Source organism: Mya arenaria, chromosome 4, assembly GCF_026914265.1.
Source record: "Mya arenaria isolate MELC-2E11 chromosome 4, ASM2691426v1".
NCBI lineage: Eukaryota > Metazoa > Mollusca > Bivalvia > Myida > Myidae > Mya > Mya arenaria.
Window position 1 is genome coordinate 17,244,944 of NC_069125.1, and position 21,710 is coordinate 17,266,653.

Below are 21,710 nucleotides of genomic sequence, written 5' to 3' on the forward strand. Positions count from 1 at the left end.
AATACAATCTCTTTTCTAGTCTTTATGTCATATTTGACAACCGTCAAAATACTCTTAGACAGAAGGTATGAGTGTGATTCAAATTGACCACCAAGGAACTCGGGAAGAATGTCCACATTGGAGCGTTTCCAAAAGACATTGAAATGTGTATCCATTACGATAAAGTGGACATAGATGGTAAGACGGTGTAGTTGTTTTGTTGTGTGAAAAATATCGATCTATCCATCAAGGGAATGGTTACGAATGAAAAGGGATATCTTCAATTGATAAGAGGACTCCATCTAGCCTTCTTAATTCAACATTACTCTTATAATTGATTGACGCTGACGAAGAAATGTTCATTCAAAACAAACATTGATAACAAATATACAATAGAATACATGTATATATTTACGATTTTATGTGAACGATTGATTGCAAACAATTGAAATGATCTCACTATTTTATTTTATTTCTTTATATTTGTAGATGCCAAGCCAATTTTATTTATTTGTATTTGGTTTGATGTACATGTCTCATCTTTTAGAGATTATTTGAAAATAAAAGTATTGAATTATACATTTGTGCTGTGGTGATTTTACGCACTCCGTGTATTTCTCTCTTATATATGAAGCATCTTAGGGTTTAAGCAGAGTTATTCCCTACTTTTCCATAACTCTCTATTATATTAAACTGCCTTTGTCAACAATGATATACTTTTCTTGCTAGGTTCCATTATACAACGCACTGGTAAACAAATCGCATATGTAAAATGTACATTTATAGACAGATCTCTGAATACTGTATAAAACGTATATATCTTCCTCCACCCCACACGATGAACTGCTTTGTCAAACAATAGTATACTTATTGATCCAATATCCAACACACTGTAAAACAAATCGCATATGTAAGCCGTATATTTAGATACATCTCCGCATTCTAAATAAAAGGTGTATAGATATATATATTTCACAACCCCCACGATGAAAAAATAACCCTGATACTTTCAGATTTAATAATATCCATTAGCTTATACAAGCACCGTCATAATAATCCTGTAATAATAAACACATTCAATGAATGAACATACAAAACTTCCCCTTAAATATTATGAGTATACAGATGCAATCATGTTATCTGATACATGTGTAAACAAAGCGATAACACAATGTCATACAATATGATGCCTTTGAGATTAACAAACTAGACTGCGTCCTTGAATAATGGCTTATAAAAGAGAAAATGACATATATTCAACAGAAACAAACTAAAAAAAAGGAAAACACGAAAATGCGATGATATGAAATTTCAAATATTAGATAAATACTATCGTTGAGAGGTGTTAGTATTTTTACCCACAATCATTTGAAGGAAATGAACTCCTGCTGAGGTTGTATATGACCTGTAGAATATTTAGCGACATTTTTTTCTTATCAGAGTTATGTCCTACCAACGCTCTTGTCTGAAATAACTAAACTTAACTATAGTTTCAAATTGTAAAAATAACTCTAAATACGTAAATAGCCTAGGCTTAATGTCACTAAATGTTTTACAGGTCATATGACACCAAAGCAGGAGTTTATTCCCTTCAAATGACTATGTTTTCAATAGAACGGCATCTGTCTTATACAACTCAAAACAATGAATTTCTTAATAAAGTATATTAGTATATAAATTTGATGTTGACAATAAAAACATGTATTTATAATCGATAATTCACAATTGAAGTAATGTTTGAAAATAAAGATTCGAGCTTTCTTGTTTTCTACTTGTTTTAGAATTTAATAAGAAGTCGTTTTTTTACGTTGATTTGTAAAAAAAAGATACATAGCAGATGACTCAGGTAAAAACCAAAATACAAAACAATGATGACGCAATTGTTTCCTTGACCACGTCGCTTGGAATATTAAATCAGTTATAAAGAAATTTCCCCCAAAATTAAATGCACAATGTGCAATGACCTTGGAAAGTTTTGATTACACATCGTCATATGAATTTTAAAAATAAAATAAAATGCGTTCCCACAGAGTCGATAATGTTTCATCACGAGAGGTTTCTCTTTGAAAAATAAAAAAAATCTGACCTTGGACTACTTGATCACTTTATTATATGACAAACTAGTTGTTAGGTATACAAAGTAATCATCAAAGGAAGCCGAAAATGAGAACATGATTACGGGTTATTAAGTGAACAAGAATAAATGTATGTCTTATCTAATACTTCCGCTATTAAAATGAAATAAGATAAGTCCTCAATTAGGTAGGATTTTTTAAATGAAAATGTTAATATCAATTTCAGAAAAAACACAACAATAAATGTATTTCAACATCGGAGTCTGTGCAACTTCTGTTTCAAATGGTTAAAATCATGTATAATAAATCTATTTCTTACATACCTATTTAAAACATACCTATGCGACGCAAATGTATGAAGTATCACGATAAGTATATATAATAAAAAATGATAAGATCTAAATAATCTATTTTAAGATTGATTTAAAACAAGTCTAAAAATAGAATTGAGCATTCCGTTTGGAGTTTGGTGTTTCCTTTTGTCGCTTTATTTTGCAAATTTATTTCAACCTTAAATCTGATGATGTATCAAATTATGATTATTACGTAAATAAGTCCCAAATGCATATGTATTAATCTCTAATAACTGCGTATTAAGTCCCTTTCAAATGCATATGTATTAACCTCAAATAACTGCGTATTAAGTCCCTTTGAAATGCATATGTATTAACCTCTAATAACTGCGTATTAAGTCCCTTTCAAATGCATATGTGGTCTTGCAGTAATGCTTACTTAACAAATGTGAGTTAGTTTCTCAAAGTTAAGTTCCCAGTTCCTGCAACTACCCCTTACAAATGCAGCCCCTAGTAAATGCGTAATTAAGTCAATTTTAAATGCATGTTTGGGTCTCTAATAAATGTTTACTTTATACCTTATAAATATGAATTAGTTCCTACTATCTAAGTTCCAAATCAATGCAACATTCCCTTACAAAAGCAATCCCTAATAAATACGTAATCATGTCTCTAATAAATGCGTATTTATATCTCTAATAAATGCGTAGAAGACCTTCAACCGAAACCGGCTTTAATTTCGTTTTGGTTTTCGAAATCACACGCCGTCCTTCGGTCGTCAGTTTGGCGTTGTTAAATACCAGTCTCTGTATGGTCCTGTTTTGACGAATGGCGGTGACAAGTTGGGTACACATCTCAGTGTTTAATTCACAGTCACTAAGATCTAGACTTTCTAGAGAATGCGTCAACTTTATGTACTCTGCAAGGGCGATAATGCATGGCCTGTCTAATCGAGCTCCCCGGACGCGCACGTGCCGTATGCTTTCGCACATTTGCATTCCTTGAAAAATCGCCACGAATTCACTACTGTTCAGTTTGGTGTGACTCAAATCAAGAGCGAGAATGGCTGTATTCCCATGTAGATTATTCGCAACCTGCCCCGCACACATGACATTGAAGGCACATCCCGTGAAGTTGATTTGCTCGATTGACGTTGGAATGTGCTGAAGCACGTGATTCACAACAGCTGTCACGTGACAATTTACGAACGCCAACTGTTGTAGTGACGTCATGTTGCTGCACGCGGACTGCAAGGCGGCCCAAGTCGCAGCGGACACCGGATGGTTAAATTTCACTTTCGGATCCTCAGTAATATACAAGGTTTCAATATGGTCGCAGCTTCCCATGACGCCTGCGAGATACTTCGCCATAAGATCCAATGACGACCACGTAATTTTGATTGACCGGATGTTGCGGCATTCTCCGGTGGAGGCGGCGAGCTGCAGGAAAACCGGAAGTTGGAAGTGGTGGTACTGATGTAACTCAAGTTCAAGTTCCTGAATGGTGCATTCAGGGTGGTCCATACAGAGACAAAGCCCTTGCAGCGTCTTCAGGGCGATCATGCCTTCCGGTCTGATAATGAGCCTGAAATACCATTTTACCGAGATTTATACAAATAGTGGGGAAGTTTAAGTGTTATCACTCCACTGATCATGAGTTTACCCAAATTAGCCCAAATTCACTATCGTCTTCAGTCTGAATTTAAGAGTACTAGTAAGAAAAAGTTTGAAACTCAGAATCAGGACAGATAATTTTCAAATGTCTCAACAAGTTGATATAATTAATTATTCATTGTTTTTTACACAAAATATCAATGGACAAAAGATCAATGTGTTTTATACCAGGTGCTTGTTTTAAAGAATATTTACAACTCATTCAAGATGAAAAAAGGTTTCAGTTCTTAATTCAACGCGTAAGCGGTTATGGGGCCATATTCCAAATTCATAGTCAACGCGGAAGCGAATATGGGGCCATATTCCAAATTCAGAGTCAACGCGGAAGCGAATATGGGGCCATATTCCAAATTCAGAGTCAACGCGGAAGCGAATATGGGGCCATATTCAAATTCAGAGTCAAAGCGTAAGCGAATATGGGGCCATATTCCAAATTCAGAGTCAACGCGGAAGCGAATATGGGGCCATATTCCAAATTCGGAGTCAACACTTAAGCGGTTATGGGGCCATATTCCAAATTCAGAGTCAACGCGGAAGCGAATATGGGGCCATATTCCAAATTCAGAGTCAAAGCGTAAGTGAATATGGGGCCATATTCCAAATTCAGAGACAAGAGGTTAATGAATATGAGGACGGAGTCTAAGCTCAGTCTCAAAAGGCTACTGTTTGTCCAGGACGTCGATGTCAAAGCAACTTATGATTTGTTTCTCATAAAGGCGTATATAAAGGAAACAAAAGATCAACGCATTCTTTTGCAAAATACACAATAAGTTTCCATAAATGTGTGTGTGTTAATAGGTGCACCATTATAAAATGTTTCGTTCTTCACATGCTGCATTATTACAATGTATATCGTAATCATCTATGCGGAAGATATAATTGGTATTTAATGCAGTCAAGGCCACGCTTCTATGACTCGTCTTGGGTCATTAGGTTCCCATCGATACAATGTAGTAAAATGATACACTTTGAAACTCAGCACATTCGAGGCCCAAATCGGGCCTCACTGGTAATTTTCATATATCGCTATTTATTCACCAAACTGAACATTAACGGAAAGATATCTAATCTAATGTGTAATCTAGATATGAAGTGCAAATAACGTAAATGCAAATTAAACACCTTTTTCATGAGAGAGTTTCAACACACTGCAACTCAAAATGGCAGCCATTTATATTGTTTCATATGTAGGTATTTAGGGCAAATGACGTCATTACTATAAATTGTGACCAATCAGAATATGAAAAGCTATAATAGCCATGATTATCACGAGATGAACCGGGGCCGCCTCTTCAGTACAATATTAATCGTCAGTAATGAAAACCATTTGTCCATTGAGGCTACTGACACTTTAAAGTTTAAAAACAAATAAAAATTAATTGTAACATGCATTTGATTGAAAGAAGGGTTGTCTCTCCTGCCTCATGCATACTCATTAAAACGAGAATTTGTCAGTCAATTATTCCACGGTATGTATGAATGTAATGGAAGACAGTACCGTTGTTGCCCACGATGAACACTCACTAACTACGCCAAAGACATACCTCTGCGGAAGTGATTGTGCGATAGTCTGAACGGCGTCTTCGCGGGCTGGACACTCGGACAAACACTGCAGGCTCGTAACAAAGTCCTCCAGCACGCCACGGGGAACCTTCGGTCGCTGATCACTGGAATACGGAAAACTAGGGATAATATAGAACTGCTGTCTTTTTATGTGTGATTACGTTTGCAGTTATATTCAGAGATAATTAAGGGGTGTGAGGCAAGATCCAACATCAAGAATTATTCTAATAGTAACTAATTGAAGTTTCAATCTCCATAGACTGTAAGAAAATGTGACGCCATAAGAACGGTTCACCAGTGGATTTTTTGACACTCCATTTTGGACACGAGAAAATAGATTCCTAGGATTAATTAACCATTAAGAAAAATCAACTAGTATAAATACTAAAATTACTCTTAAATGTTATGAGATATGTTGGATTACGAATATGGACGGCCGATGAACTAGCAGGAAATGATGCCATACTATGGTATATCACGTTATGACGTCAAACTGAAATTGGCCAATGACTCCAGTGTCAGAGGTTACTAGGTTTTAGCCCCGGATATCATTTTTGTTACAAGCGGTCAATAATTCAGAAGATGACGTCAAACCAGCCAAAATTAAAGGGGACGTCATACAAACCTCGTCATGGAGGCCGGTGACTCCAACGTTGGGGTAGGAAGATAGAAGCCTCGAATGCAGTATTCGTTGCGAGCTGCCAGTTGGTCACAGAGGGACTGGAGGACTTGAGTGTCTGTGTCGTCACGGTATTGGCCGCACAGGAAAGACATCAACTGGAAGATGAAAATGTGGGTGATAAAACATATATACAGTCACACCCCATTGGCTCGAACTCTCAGGGACCGGCTTAAATACCTCGAACCTCTGAAAATTCGAGCCAAGCGGGAATGCTTACATTCAGTATAAATATATCACTCCTTTACATCAAATTCGAGCCAACGAGGAGTTCGAGCCAAGCGAGTTCGAGCTAACGGGGTTCGACTTTATATTTTTGATATTTAATCTCGTAACAGTGAATTATTGGAATCTAGAAAAAAATCGTTAAATCTAGAATGCTAAGTCCAAGTTGAGATTTAGATCCGGGGTTGTCACGCAGTGCATCGACTCTATACACTGTATGGCAATGCACGATAATTATACCGTGACAGTACATATACTGGTGTTATATTCTATACCAATATTTACTGTGCATTATATTCTATTTATTCTCAGAGGTGTTGAAGCAGTGCTCCTCTGAGAATGAATAGAATATAGTGCACAGTATTGGATTATAAATAATAAGCAAGCAAAACCACCGGTACTTTAACTTAGCGTTTCTGTTATCTAAACATATACCAATATCGAAATACTCATGTAAAAAGTGTTGTTTTTTGGTTTTGAAGTTTATAAGCATGATTAACAGAATAGTAAATTATCATGTTAGCTGCAGACCCTTTTAATAAACGAAAAATTACACAAACCTGCGAATATTTTGCAAACTTGAACATCTTATTCTTCATAACGACAGTCTCAATATCTTCATATGGCATGTCGGCAATATGGCGGGCCGCGAGGAAATCCATGGAAATACCACAAGCGAACCGCAATGTTGTTCCCGGCTGAAACCTGCTAAAAGCCCCAAACTGAAGAACTATTGGTTCCCCAGTCGATTGAACGACCTCTTCTTCTTTAAAACTTTGCCGCCCCGACATCAGACAATTGAACGCAAACTGATCCACCAAGTCTATTGCACTTAGAACTTCGTCCGGAAATTCAAACCCGACTATGTCGATTTTCTGTTTCCGGCAGTATTGCGTTGCCATGGCAACTCCGTATTTCTCCAGAAGATCACAGGTCGTTTTCATATCTCGTAGCATAGTGCCTTTCTTCAAGATGCTAAACACAGCAAAAGCCATCACTGCTAGCATCGGGTTTGATAAATGCGATCGCAGCAGCCATGACTCGCGGGATGCAAGATGGTACAACTTCTCAAATTGGTCGTGCTCGAGTTGGGACAGAGATACACAGTTCCTAAAGCACCTTTTGATATTGCTTTCGCTAAATCCTAAGTTGAACCACTTCCGGTCTGGAACAAAACCTATGGGCATTTTCGTATTGGGCCTCGCAGTCAATATCACAGTACTCTTTTTCAAACGTGTTCCACTGAGGATAGCACTAATATCTATTTCACATTCCCGATCATAATCGTCAATGACTAGTAACACATTCTGGGCGTTCCTTTCCAACATGTTCCAAAATTCGTTAACGCTAATCTTAAAATTGTCCGGAAATAGACTCCTGTACACAGCGGTTTCAAAATTGCCTTCCAGTTCCGCCATATTGAGCAATAGCACGTGCTGGTAGGTATTCCGGAAGTAGGTGGGCGTTGTCGCCCACATGTAGGCCAGCCAGGAGCACAACAGGGACTTTCCACTTCCGCTTTCGCCCTCCAGTACAATCCTGTTGCCCTTACCGTCTTTCCATGGCGGCGGTAGAAACTCGGTTGAAGATATCTTATGCCTGTAGACAAAGGGAGACAATTAAATGAAAGAACTGTATTTAGGCTTACATGAGTACATATATCCTTCTCTTCATATCCCGTCTTTTCTGCCAAAAGGCACAAATAGGGTATAAACTTACAAGGGGTGTATGAATTATACACTCCCTCCACGTGATCGCTCTAGACCAATCGGATAGCGTCTTTTATGTAGGAGGTGAGATATATACAAATATATAGCAACATGAACTATACGAATACATAGTATTTTTAAAGAGCATAGGTAATAATTATATTTTTGAATTTACCCCTCACTATCCACAATATCAAGCGGTGTATAGACGTCTCTTGCGGTACCGTACACCCCGTCAGTCCAGGGGAAGGGGTAGACACGCCCCAGCCGGACTTTGTACTGGTTCACCAAGGCAGTTTCGGTGATTCCCTCAACGTCTGTGAGTGACAGGGAGATAATAAGTTTTAGAGATTTCAGTTTTAATCTATATGGATAATAAATACACCTATCTTTTATAATATAATGTAAAATAATACTATGATTTACTTGATTCACCGCCAGTGAAAGAATAACTTCGACATAGTATGGTATTTAATATCAAAACGAAAATACACATTTTGACATAGCAAACAATGTGAGTTTTTTTTCTACAAAACAACAACAACGCGTACTGTTTAACAAACACTCCATACATTGCTTTGGAACAATGGTGCAGTTGAATCAGTTATGAGCCTAGCGTATACATTAAAGTCAGGGTGCGTATTTTATGCTTCTTAAGACGTTATGAAATGAAAAAATTGTAATTATAATATTTCTTGATTTTTTTTAAATGGTGTTTTTATTTTTCAAAACGTGTCCATATTTTTACTGCATAGTATACACTAAACATAACACTTTTCCCCAGTAAAATAAAACATTTAAGGATATATATGGTTTAATTTAAGTTAAAGGTACTCTTTTTACTTAAGATGCTTCTGAAATATGGCCTCACGACTAATTTGCATGTCCTAGGACCTACCTATAGTCGTGACCACGCCCTCCTTGTACGTCTGTTTTCTGACGGCGATACAATGGTCATGCAGCTTCTTGTATTTAAACTTCATGGCGTCAAACAGCGCCTTCAACGAGTACGGGAGCTTGGATTCCGATATCTTGTCCAACAGCAACTGTAAAAAAGCTTTTATTTTTAAAATCATGTAAATTTTAGAACTGTTCGGAAACGTTTTAGATATGAGCAGGTGCGTTCGTTGAGGATGTCAGTGACGTCATAATTAATTAACCAATAACGCCATTCTTCTGCAAGAATCTTCCGCCAGTTTGATAATTTGTGGACCAGCTACTTTCAAAGACGACCAATGGCGTCATAATTTGATACGTAATAATAACTAATTCTGTCTTTAAGCATTTTTTTGCGCACCAATCCATTTCAAGTGTTACCTTAGTACAGAGTCACCAGGTATCAAAATAATACACATTTGTGTATCAGATATCTTAATGAGTTAACTTGCAAATGTTAAAATCAGCGAATGACGTCATCATAAAATATACGATGGCATCATAAGTACCTGCATTCTCTCCTGTCTCTTGGCATGGGTCAGAATCTCCTGTCGGTCTGAGAACTTGAGCACCTGTGACTGCTGAAGCCTGTCAATGACGTCCTCAGCCTGAACGTTATCCACCAACACTTTGTGGGTCTTCTTGAGCACGACATGGTCCTCCGCTGACAGACCTGAGCATGTGCAATAAGAATGTATCAGTATGTGTCCAAACGTGTATGACCACGGTTGTACATTGACAATTAAAGAATAGCCCAAACCACTTTGTTCAATCATTTTTGAACATGTGCAATAAGAATGCATCAGTATGTGTCCAAACTTGCATGACCACAGGTGTACATTGACAGTTGAAAATTAGCCCAAATATTTTTGTTCAATTATTCTTGATTTGTCATCATTGATTAAAATCATTAAAGAAAATAATTTTAGAATAAACTGCTAATATAAAACGCTAATACAAAACGCTTATAAATATTAGACTCCGAGTAGATCGTGATCCAAATTAAGCAAATATTAAAACTAACAATGAATGGCATAATTATATATTAATAGTTCATACCTTCCTCTGTTCCCTTGGTGCTGGCGTACGTCCGACGTGCCTTGGACGTCTTGCTACGTAGTGCATGTACTTTCTCTAATCTCTGTATAGAGTCAGGCTGCCACGTCTCCCGTAACGTCTGGTGGCAATAACAATAATACTCGTTACAGTTTATTATAGTTTCATTGATATAGTTGGCGCTTAATTGTGATTGAACTCAATTATGTTAAGACAAATTGCAAATTCCATGGATGTTTAAGAACAAGAAAACAGTTGGCTAGTCGAGTATAGGTAACTCGTCCTGTTATTTTAAGTTTATTTAGACTAGCACTCGGGCAAGGCCCATTCGTCGAGTGCTCCGATAAGATAGATTTTCATATTAGATTTTTGGTGCAAAATGCACACACGGATGTCACCCTGGTTAGAGCTACCCTGGTTCTTAAACTTGCACCAGTGTATAGCACTGCCACACGGGACCCCCGATAAGCGTCCCTCCCGGATGATGATTAGTTTTAAGTGATGCCGCGGGGAATCGAACTTGCGACCCCTTGATTGACATTCAAATGTGTTACCACCAGACCACGGATCCGCCACTAAAAATGTGTCAAGTTGTGTGTAAGCTTATTAATACTAGCACTCGGGCCTTGCCCATTCGGCGAGTGCTCCGTTAAGAGTGTAAGTCATTTTAGGTTGTTGGAGCATAGTGCACAGACATAATGCAACCCTGGTTAGAGCTACCCTGATTCTTTAAAGTGCACCACGGTGTATAGCTCTGTCGCACGGGACCCATATTTAGCGTCCCTCCCGGAAGATGACTAGTATTTTATGGTGCGGCGGGGAATCGATCTTGCGACCCCTGGATTGACACTAAGTGTGTTAACACTAGACCACGGATCCGCCACAAACGTGTGTCAAATAGAAGACATACCTTTATATAGTGTTGCTGCATTTCGAGATTAATAAGTTCAGACTCGATCCTGGCAACCTTTAATCTGATTGGAGGACCGCCTAGTCGCACGATGACGTCACGGATCTGGATGAACCAAGGAACGTAGGACTCTCCAGGAATGCCCTCTGAAATTAGTACACATGATCCATGTTATTGAACCCAAAGCCCAGACAAGTAGGCAAAGAGAATAATCTTGTACAGCAAATCGGAACATTATTAGTGTTCATAATTTTACGAACTTCTCCTACTACTGTACCGGAATACCGGAATATCCAAATGATTGTTGGCCGGTTTTCGTTGATATCGTTGATTTTCAGCTTATTTCAAATGAGGAAATGTTCATACTGGTCTATAAAGGAGTTTTATTTCTACAATAATTAAAAGCACACGGTTGCATAATCCAATGTATTACTGCTATCGTCTCCGACAAGAAACCTCCGACAAATTGACCAGGCGGAGCAAGGCTCTCATTCATGTCAAGTTAATGGGCAAATCGAATACACCTATGCAAGGTTATTGATGATAGCTGAAGGAGACTTTACCTAATAAGACGACTCGTAAGAACTTTGCGGGGTGGAACTCATTTTAGGTGTATTCAAATGATGGCGTATGTGTCTCTAATCGCCGACATAAAGAAGAGTAATCTTACATCAGTGCTATAACAAAAACCCTGATTTGTAGAGGTCATATGACCCACTTGGATCATAAAATGCTTTGTTACATAGAACAAATCGGCACATCAGGATATTAACCGTCGCCGTGGCACATACCGTGTAGTTACGTTGAAATTATTACAGTGGAAACTCGCTATGTCGAACTCTGTTATCTCGATGGTCTCAGGTTATGTCTAATTATATTCGAATGATTTTGGTTGGTTTAGTTATACACTGTTTGTAATTCGGTTTTATCGAACATTCGTTATCTCGAATTAATTCTCGAGGTCCCAACAACTTCGAAATATCGAGTTTTGACTGCAGTTTTATATTACGTTATACAAAGGGACTAAACCTTCATGTACATGTAATACACAATCACATCAACTCACCAAGCCTCGCGATGTCCATGAAGAGCAGCTGCAGGCGGACTATGTCGGCGCTGAGGGAGCCGTCCTTGGGGAGGGGGTCCCGGGCCCAGCCATGGGGGTAGGGCGGGCACAGGTGACAGATGGTTTCCAGAAGAACCACGAGTATCCGGCTGTCGTACATTCTTGAAGTCGTGTGCTTCTTCTTCATGGGGTAGAGCAGCTTCCATTGGCGGTCCGTAAACACAGCCTAGGTAAAGAAAACAATGCAAGTTGTCGGTGACTTCCTTGTTCATTTAATTGATAAGCTTTATTTGATGATTAATATCTTGATTCCCTAATCAAGTAAATGCATTAATAATTGATTTACAGATTGATTAATTGATTCTATTGACTCATTGGGTGGATTTTGGATAATTCGCTGACTCACTAATTACACTTCATACGATTGCAACAAAGATTACTGTTCGCTTCATGTACATTTAATCAAAGCGCTTAAAGCATTGAAAGGCTGTCGGCCTGCTACGTTTTGTGAGTATAGTCATGTTATTGTAAACCAAACCGGCATAAACATCTTAAAATAGTTGTTTCCTGCTCATGAATTCATTCACAAATTCTTTAAGATCTTTATGCTGATACTCAATAAAATAAAACCGTAGCTATAAGAACAGATTGGTAATGCAAATTAGGTTAATGACCAACGCAGTTCTAACAGCAGTGGGGTTGATACGCCCGTGCACGCATTAATTTGTCAAATGATAAAAATGTTTTGTCTATCTGGCGATGGTAGATTTCGATTGACGGTTATAAAAGTGGGCAGGGCTTGCGGTCTACAACCTAAAAATGGTTAAACTATCACCGAAAGTGATTAACACCCCCGAACGTTACCTGTTCTAGAAGCTTCTGGAGCACGGTTTTCACGTGAGTCTGTTTGAGATGCTCCCTAAGGGAAACGGGCGGATGGATGGAGTCAAAGGTGTTGCGGAGGGCGGAGGTTCCGGCATCTAGGAGCAGCCATGAGAGGCGGGCCAGCATCTCCTTCTCCTTGTCATGGCCAACTATTCGGACCTGGCCGGACTGTTGGTTCATCTCGGCGCTGAAGGAAGAAAGAAGGTAAGCGTTTGACAAGATGGAGGGGATGTCTGATGTATAGGTCTCGAACCAAAGAGAAAATCGAACCAAGATAGTTCGAGCGGAAGGGGTTCAAATTCGCGCGGAACGGGGTTCGACCGAATATTATGAAGACTGCATGTATACCTTTAACGATAGCTCTTGAACTTTTGCTAATATGTTAAAGAGCATCATGAGCGTATTCACGTGCTATCTCATAAAAACAGGCAAATAAATCACGGAAATTTGCCTTGTAAATGGACTTTGTTCAAAAACAATGTTTTCTGTACAAATGTTATAAGATGTCAATTTAAAAAAAACCTGCAAAATCTGTATCTCTTAGTTTGTGGTTTAAAGGACCGCGTTTGAGTACCATAGGGCCAGGCACCGAATAGTTATTTCGAGTGAAGTGTGATCAAAATGCTTGTAATGATTAAAACATTCAAAAATTTCTCTATTATTAATACGTATATAAAAATGCTCTAATTTGCCGAAAGCGTTAGCAAAAATATTGAAATCTGAATGACTTAAGGCCTTGATTGACAAAATTCTGTTCAGACATGTTTTTGCCATTGTCAGTTGCTGTTTGATCTTTGTAATAAATCAAGTAATATACGAAGGGTGCCTCAGAAGTTCGTAGACTTTTCTCATAATGTTTTTAAACGGTAGTTTAACTATCGCAATTGTATTTAAATTTGTTTACATTTTTCATGAAGTTTTTAATGTAACTAAATGCTAAAAACGTTAAAAAACTGCAAAAACATCTGTGATCGAGTCCCTCAAACGGCTATAAAATAACTTTCATGACTACTGCAAGGCCCACATTTAGAAGTGTTTTTTTTTGCTCAATAAGTACGACGTTTCAAAAATGGTTAGGCCATAGTCATTATAAAGATGACCTTGTAAATGACGGGCATCAGTTGTCCTGTGTTGGTATTCAATATACAACTTCAGTTAATCTTATGGTCATACAATATTGACTTTATTAACTCTATTAATTAGTCAGTTATTAATAGCAAGTTATCCGATAAGCTACATCGTTCTTAGATCCAAATAGGACCAATATTGATTAGAAGACCTGTTCATATTAAATCATCGACTTATAAAGGCAAAAAATGAGAATTATAAAAATATATCTCTCAGTCTGTCCGTCTGTTTGTTCGACCCTCTGTCTGTCTGTGGAATCTATATCTTATTTCTTTCTATTAATATTGTGCCTTTAAATATTTACAATCACAATTTGTTGTCTGTACGATCAAATTTGCGTACATTTTGCATGAATCGGTCGACCCATCGTGACCTCTGTAGGCGGAGTTTTGCAAGAAAGACCTGTGTCATGCATAATATGTAAACACGATTTCATTTTTTTTCGATAAACGCGAAAATTATTACATCTGAAAATGTTATTACCACAAACATTAAACTACTGAAAATTGGAAAATGTACGTTTAAGGATTATTTTTTTTATTTTTCGTGCGAAAGTAAAATTCAATCCTAAAGTATTAAAACAGAATTAAGGAAATAAAACATCCCAATTTATGTACTCTAATAAATAAAACAAAATCTTTCGAACAATGATTTTAAATTCTTATCGATAAAGAAGTATATCTGTTGTCGACAAAATAAAAAGATAGGTCAATTTAGACATTATTTTATAATATACCCATACACTCGTGTTAAATTTCAACTTTTAAGAATAATCAGGTTTAAACATTTCAATTGCTCTAAATAGATATATCTCTGACATTCAAGCAAATAAACGGTGTTATACAATATGGCATCGCAAAATGGCAGTAAATTCAGAACAATTGAATAATTATAGAAAAAAATCCAATCGTATTGAAATTTTATCTTGTAATCGCTCTTTTTATGAAAACACGGACAATAGAAATCCGACGCAGTAAAGAACAGCAATTTCAAACATATCAGATTAAATATTCAATAAAAGATCAATATGCAATTAATTCATTGCCTTATTCAAGGGGCATTATACCCTGATAGCATTCCAAAGGCACCGGGACTTTGGCGGCAGGGACGGCGGCCGCCACCCCATTATTTCGGCATGCCCCCGAAAAATCGGCCAATATTTTTTTTTCAAATAATATTTTTTATATCCTATTGCTTTTCAATATTCTTCATCGATTTTACCTCTAATCGATAGTAGGCCGTGTTGCTATGGTGATGAATATCCTATCGGGTTTTTTATTTCCCGATGGAGCATTAAGGTAGGTATCAAACTAAACATTAATTGATGGCCATTTACTGGCAAAATGTACATTATTTATATTCTTAGTAGACATAATTAAATAAATGGCAGCCTTTGTTTTTTAATATATTTATATTCATAAGATGAGCCAGAAAGCTCTTTTTTGCATAGGAAACCCCAAATTATCCTTAATCTAGGGGGGGGCGAGACCCCCTCCAAAACCCAACCCTTCGCCGCCCCAATGTCAATTGCTTTACAGCCTAGGTATTTTTACTAGAAATGTTTTAAAAAATAACCAGATAGCTCATTTTTGTTTTGGCAACCCCCAATTTGCCTTAATTTAGGAAGGGGGAGACCCCCCCCTCCACTCCAAAATCCCACCCTCTACCACCCCAATGTCAATCCGCTTACGGCACCCCTGCATTGACAATAAACCCCAACATTGGCCTCGCGTTGCCAAAGTGTTTTCAATCTATCAAAACAATTACAAAAAATATACATAAATATGTTAAGTCCCATTATAAACAAACGAAACATATTGTCTGCACATTGTACTTTAGCACAACAAAGAGATAACGTCAAACAATCATGGCACATTTTAACTTAAAATGCTTTATACAAATAGGAGATTTGTCTCCTTGTTTAACAATATTTTTCTACTTGTTTCATAAACGTGTTTAAGTCTTTAAGATACAATCTGTCATGACGCAAAGCTCTATACCAAGTTCATTTCATTCTTATGCGTATTAGGAAATATGTTGAAATGTCAGATAAAATCATATGAACATTCTATATTAGACATCAAAATTAACTTAATATCATGATTGCTAAACATTTTGTTAAAACCCTACACTGCTAATCAATTTGTATTAAATCGTAAATATGAATGGTCGTACATTCAATTACAGTCACGATCAACAATGATTTCACACGGATAAGAATGCATATCATTCCCGCAAAACTAGGCCCGATTGAGATACGACTGCACTAAGATTGAAAACAATCGTCGAAAAATCGTTGCAGCAACACGACAGATTTGAACAGGTAAAATTGTCGTAGCTCTTCCCGACTCTATACTACTACCCAAGACCCCTTCAGATTCACGCCGATGCCGTCACCATTATATTCAAATGTATTAAGGTGGGTTTTTTAATTGTGAACATTTATGGTGGAATTCGTTACAAAGAAGCTCTTAAGATGTATACTGAACATCATTTACAGGCAAACAGAATAATTATATAAAATGTAAAAAATCAATCAATCAATCAATCAATCAATCAATCAATCAATCAATCAATCAATCAATCAATCAATCAATCAATCAATCAATCAATCAACCAACCAATCGATCGATCGATCAATCAATCGATCGATTGAATGATCGATTGAACGATCAAACACTCAATCCATCAATCTATCGGTTAATCAATCAATCAATCAATCAATCAATCAATCAATCAATCAATCAATTAATCGCGTTGTTACGCGAATTAAGCCATTTAAGCCGATTCGTTTTGGGCATTTATGTTATTGGCCTGGACCACTGGCGATTATATGATTTAAATAGAACATATAGCATCATTAAACGTCGGTTCTTAACTGTAGGCTAAAAATGTCGAAATAAATACTCCTATATCTTTTGCACAAAACACTATTTCCCCAACATTTACACATGTATCACGCATGAAAATGACATTTATCACTTACTACATCATCTGCCCAGTGCGTTGTCCAGGAAACCTGACATATACCTGCTGCACTTTTCCACCACCCCCTTGTCCGAAACTCGGGGGTCCGAGAACCCCTACCCCTTGTCCGAAACTCGGAGGTCCGACACCCCCGCCCCCTCCAGTCGCCGGAGTGTTCCGCGGCGCCTTATTTCCGCTCTTTGCTCCAACACTGAGCGCCATACTCATCTCCGGAATTACTCTTGATTTCACGTTGTCTGTTGTTTGTGCCTTTTGATTTTGAGCAATATCGGGAAGCACCTGGTATTTTGACAACTCGTTGGCATTTCGCTTCTTTGCGCCCTCAGTCTGTGTGTTTTCGTCTGCTTTGAACGGCGACTGCCGGCTCTCCTTGTCGTTTTCCTCCGAATCCTTTAACGTAAACGTGTCGGTAGCAGTGTCGTCGGGAATAGTATACGACTGATCTTCGTTATGGTCGTCCATCTGCGCCCGCGCATTTTTTTCCTTTGAAGCGATAGTCCTTATAATATTTCCATCTTGTCCCTTCCCGCCACGTGATCCCTTTTGAGTAACTTCCGTTTCCTTTCCTCGCCCGTCCGGTGCTTTCACCGCGCTCCCATTAGCCGTTTTACTCTCCGAAACGCCGTCAGAAGTAGAGAGGGTTACGTCCTTACCATGAATGTTGTAAGAATTTTTCTCAGCGTATTCCGTAAAGGTTAGACTCCAATTATGCATAAGATTTTCATCATCTTTACTCGTGTCTGTCCCAGTCTTTTCTGAACTCGCTTGTGCACTTTCTCTCCTAGGGCGATTGTTTGACATATTTAGTGATCCGGTAATCCCCCGTCTTAACTACTTCACCCACTTCTGAATTATCAACATTTCCTTTGAATTCCTGCCTAGTCTTCACATCTCTTCAGACTTCACACTTTGACTTGCCAACCATTATAGACCGTAAGTTGCCACAATACCGCGTTCTTTTGCAACTTGATAGTTATCGGCGGTCTTCATGGTATACAGTCTTCAGTTTAAATCTTAAGGCTCAATATACAAACGTGGAAGGACCAAATACTTCAGTGGAGGTATCACCGTGGGCTTTAATTATTTTACATATGCAGCGATACATTTAATACAATGGTAACTCCGAGCTTTTTTCTCTACGTGGGGTAATCATAGTACAAGACAAATTTAGGCTGGTAGCCTAACAGATAATAACCTAATCGATGACAATCCATTGATGTATGTTTGATTAATAATAAATTCAAATAAAAACAGGGATCAAGCTTAAAACTTCACTGACCAAGTGTTTGTTTTATAACGTTTGTCAGTTGTACCTTTTCACAAAAATACTTGGAGTCAATCATTCATTAAATAGTTTTCAGATCATACCAAAAAATACGGAAAGAAAAAAAACCCGTAACATAACAAGTCGTCATTACAAAATGTTCGATCCGCATATTTAAAACGTTTATCTTTAAGTGCCCAATAAGTTCTGCATTAAAACTATATGTAAATTAATGAAAATACTTCGCCCATATTTATCGCAAACTTTGTTCGGTTGAATAATCATATTTAAGAGAACATAATTCTACGATAAGATTGAACGTGTTAAGTGCCTCAGTTATCAAAATCTTCGCGGGGGTATTTTCAGTAACATCAGATTTTTCTTTTCAATCTTTACCCATATGACGATTTAATAAAGTGTTCAAATATCATCCAGTTATGTATACCATCTGATTAAGTTTGTTTTTCTGTTTCATTCATACATTTTAGTGTTGCTTGATAATAAAGCATCTTGAAAAACTACGGAACTTTCCGAAAGCTGACGACTTTTGCCGAAACTCTGATAGCGTAATGCAGATGATTTTACTGATCATTTCGAATGAGCTTTCGATAGGTATATAAGGCCTTAAAAAAATATGTCTGTTTCGGGTAACCCGATCCTACCTATAAAAATGCGCCGACCCTAACTATTTTTTTCCGTGTCTGAGCAAAAACAATATTCGTTAGCAAATAGAGAGTTACGAAGGGCGGATAAATGCATATTTTAATCAGAATTATTGTTTATATGATAAAACATAGTCAGGCAATGGCAGTAATGTAGGAAGACTGCCATGTGCAAGAAAACACTCTGAACTTACGACAGATTTCGAAAAAAATCAATTAAAAAAAAAATCTCTACCTACCCTACCTAGAAATTTTGGGAAGGTTACCCTAAACAAACATTTTTTTTTGCCTAATCATGCTGATTGGAACATTGAATGTCTTGACATAGAAACTAAGTAGTTTGTGAAAGGACATTTTTAAAAACATTATCTACAGACGATTTTGCTAATGTAATCGCTATCAAGTTATCTCGTAAGTACCAAAACTTAATCCTAAAATGAGTATTATTAGTATTAGGTCCGACAATTCAAATGCTAAATTTAAATGTTGTTGAAGAGTTGCAGATCTTTGTTTGCTCAAATATTTTCACATATTCCTATACAGAATAGTGTTTATTTTGAATGTTCTATAGTAATTTGCTGTGTCCAAAGTAAGGATGTTTTCTTTTTCTGAAGGACGCTTAAAGTGTATACTATTATGTTAAATGAATGTAATTGATTTTTGACCAACGAGAATTCATTCAAATATCTGTATCACAGCACGCTTCCAGGGGAATCAAGTGAAAAGAAACTGAATATTTTTCAAGTATCATCAAAAGCTCACCCGGAGCGCTCCAGACGACAAATTACATTATATATTTCGTCGTAGGTTTGAACCTCAAAACGACGTACTTTTATAATTTACATTTTCTTAAGAAATCACAAGTTTTAGAAAACAATAACTCAGCGACTCAGCGTTATATGGCATATCTACAGGCGAATATTTGAATACCGCTCAATTTTCATTGGTCCTAAAATACTTGCACACACTAAACACTATTAAAATTAATCTCCGGCTCTTTAACAAACACTGTTCATATATACAGAAGTATAACAAGGGTGCATTAAAAATCGAGTTCAAAGGTAGGAGAGAACACTTTCAACTTTCTCAAATAATGTTTTAATATAATAGAGAACACATAAAATATCATCAAAAAACCAAATGAAAAAAACGAAAAAGCGGCCAAAATCGGTCTGGCTTTACGTAAAATTATGATTGAAATATGTGTTTTCGATTTCTAGTTATTTGGCACATTTTAAGCGCAATGCATTACGTGAAATTCACGAGCTGTCGGCAGTTGCACAATTTTTCTTTAATTTCACCGTAAAATAGTATTTTACTTTACAAATGGGCATTGTTTAAGCTACATGTTATTAACTCTAAGCATTATTTCACTTTGCTTTCTTTAAAACATAATCAATAATGCCATTTTAGCTTCTTCTAATATAAATATTATATGTCACCTGTACTTCAAATTGCACTTCTGATCAAGTACACGAAATTGTTTTGTATAAACGAAATAGCGTTTTTATGTACTTTAGTTAAATGTGTTAATTAAAAGGATAAATATTTCGATAGAGTTGAACAAAATATTTGGTTATTGGTCTAACTTATCGAACAAAAATATACTCCAGCAAATAAACGACTAAACAATTGTTGAAATAGTTATGTCAAAATGTACTTTTCTCCATTTATTTGAATTCATATACGATTCATTCTGAAGTAATTCCAATTAACGTTAATCGACCTGTCAATAAGATATACAGCGCCAATTATTTGAAGTTTTAGATATCGTATAACTACCAATTTAATCTAAAAGTTAACCAAACTGCGTTGTAGCTAAATGTACGGAGGAATAGGGCTCCAAAGTTAACACTCAATGGCTGATTGATACTTTAGAATCAATATTTATACACCGGATTGAAGTTGCCGGCAATAGTCTTTTATAGCTGTCTTTTGAAGGGAGGCAAATCTTACAAACTAAATCTAGGCATTGCTTACTAAGTTGTTCCCCATAATAACACTACAAAAAGAGACAATTCTTCCACGTCGCATACTAATGCTCAAATTTCAACACAATTGACACTTATCAGAAGTAATAATTAAGCAAGAAGCAATTTCCACTGTTGAAAGAAAAAATACAATGGAATTAGTCTTAATTCTGAACTAGGACTTGAATCATTGTATACCCATGAGCCCTGGTTTCTACTTGAATGCGCTGAGGATTGTTTTTAAAATCCTTTGAAATCTTCATGGAACATAGTAGCGTAACTATTCTCATTTTAATAACCGTTATTTGTTTCAACTGCGATTGAACAGATATTTAGAAAGTCATACGTTAAATTGAGAATGTCATACGTTATATTGTGAATGTCATACGTTATATTGAGAATGTCGTGCGTTATATTGAGAATGTCATACGTTATATTTAGAATGTCATGCGTTATATTAAGAATATCATACGTTATATTTAGAATGTCAAACGTCAAATGTCGTACGTTATATTGAGAATGTCATACGTTATATTTAGAATGTCATGCGTTATATTAAGAATGTCATACGTTATATTTTGAATGTCGAACGTTATATTAAGAATGTCACACGTTATATTTAGAATGTCATACGTTATCTTTAGAATGT

At 36.8% G+C, this 21,710-nt stretch overlaps 1 protein-coding gene across 3 annotated transcripts in view; it reads right to left on the reverse strand.

The window, feature by feature from the left end:
* Positions 1–980: 980 nt before the first annotated feature.
* LOC128229979 (uncharacterized) overlaps positions 981–21,710 on the reverse strand; it is a 35,595-nt gene continuing 14,865 nt past the window's right edge. For 2 of the 3 annotated variants that reach the window (XM_052941925.1, XM_052941926.1), the window contains exons 2-12: positions 13,029–13,236; positions 12,165–12,390; positions 11,099–11,244; positions 10,192–10,309; positions 9,642–9,805; positions 9,095–9,242; positions 8,372–8,513; positions 7,048–8,086; positions 6,209–6,360; positions 5,565–5,687; positions 981–3,931 (exon numbers count right to left, since the gene is read on the reverse strand). In XM_052941925.1, coding sequence (XP_052797885.1) covers positions 3,043–3,931; positions 5,565–5,687; positions 6,209–6,360; positions 7,048–8,086; positions 8,372–8,513; positions 9,095–9,242; positions 9,642–9,805; positions 10,192–10,309; positions 11,099–11,244; positions 12,165–12,390; positions 13,029–13,236 — 3,355 coding nt within the window. In that variant the 3' untranslated portion in view covers positions 981–3,042. Of the gene's footprint in view, positions 3,932–5,564; positions 5,688–6,208; positions 6,361–7,047; positions 8,087–8,371; positions 8,514–9,094; positions 9,243–9,641; positions 9,806–10,191; positions 10,310–11,098; positions 11,245–12,164; positions 12,391–13,028; positions 13,237–17,163; positions 18,136–21,710 lie in introns of those variants that run through there. The other variant, XM_052941924.1, reaches the window with a different exon arrangement.